General features: G+C 51.1%; 1 protein-coding gene across 1 annotated transcript; it reads left to right on the forward strand.

Annotated features, from left to right (window-relative positions):
• Window positions 1-242: 242 nt before the first annotated feature.
• Window positions 243-944, forward strand: LOC311167191 (RNA polymerase II subunit A C-terminal domain phosphatase SSU72-like; the record flags this gene model as incomplete). The annotated part of the gene is made up of 1 exon (XM_084228030.1): window positions 243-944. Exon 1 carries the CDS (start codon window positions 363-365, stop codon window positions 942-944), a length of 582 nt encoding a protein of 193 aa, XP_084084156.1. The 5' UTR covers window positions 243-362.
• Window positions 945-1,216: the final 272 nt, after the last annotated feature.

Here is a 1,216-nt window from a genome sequence, read left to right on the forward strand (position 1 = left end):
CTCCAACACGGGCAAAGGGAAATATAGGACTCATCTCAAATGATAAAGACACATATTACGGTCTTTTATTAGAATTACCCTTTACAAACAGCTGCTGTTAGGAACAGCAACGGTTCCAGGCTGCAGAACGACTCTTCGTGGTACCCACGCTGCAACTTCTCCAACCAGCCTGACACCCAGGACACTGGCGCTTCCCTCCGCAGGTGCCCAGCACTCTGCACATGCGCAGTGGGAACCCGTGCTCGCCCACGCACTACGTCGCTGGCGTCATAACTTCCAGCCGCCAACTGCCGCCATCTTGTTGGCCGGAAGCTTACCTGCCTGCTGAGATCCCTGAGGAGGCGTGGGCCGAACTGAGTGCCATGTCGGCGCTGCTGCGGGTGGCCGTGGTGTGCTCGAGCAATCAGAACCGGAGCATGGAGGCGCACAACATCCTCAGCAAACGGGGCTTCAATGTCCGGTCCTTCGGAACAGGGACTCACGTGAAGCTGCCAGGACCCGCCCCTGACAAGCCCAATGTTTACGATTTCAAAACCACGTACGAGCAGATGTACAATGATCTCCTGAGGAAGGACAAAGAACTCTATACGCAGAATGGCATCTTACATATGTTGGACAGAAATAAGAGAATCAAACCCCGGCCAGAAAGGTTCCAGAACTGTAAGGATCAGTTCGATCTGATCCTCACCTGCGAGGAGAGAGTGTACGACCAGGTGGTGGAAGACCTCACCTCCAGAGAGCAGGAGACCTGCCAGCCGGTGCATGTGGTCAATGTCGACATCCAGGACAACCACGAGGAGGCCACCCTGGGCGCCTTCCTCCTCTGCGAGCTCTGTCAGTGCCTACAGCACATGGAGGACATGGAGAACGAGATGGACGAGCTGCTGCAGGAGTTCGAGGAGAAAAGCGGCCGCTCCTTCCTGCACACCGTCTGCTTCTACTGACCAGCCTGCCCGAGGCCATCTTTTGTTAATACGTTTTGTTAATACTTTTCTTCTGTTAATACTTCCTTTTGTTAATACTTTTTCCTTCGGGATACTTGCTTCCACTTTTAGGTATTCTGCCTGTGGATGGTAGTATCCAAATAAACTGAATATATCAAATGAGAACAGATACATAAATGCCAGAGTACAAAAAATCAGGTTTTCTAGCCCACATTTTTATGAGTAGGATATTGTTTGTAGTTTTTTTCCCCTTTAACCAAGACAGAAATTGG

This window comes from Talpa europaea (assembly GCF_964194135.1).
Source record: "Talpa europaea genome assembly, chromosome: 2".
Lineage (NCBI taxonomy): Eukaryota > Metazoa > Chordata > Mammalia > Eulipotyphla > Talpidae > Talpa > Talpa europaea.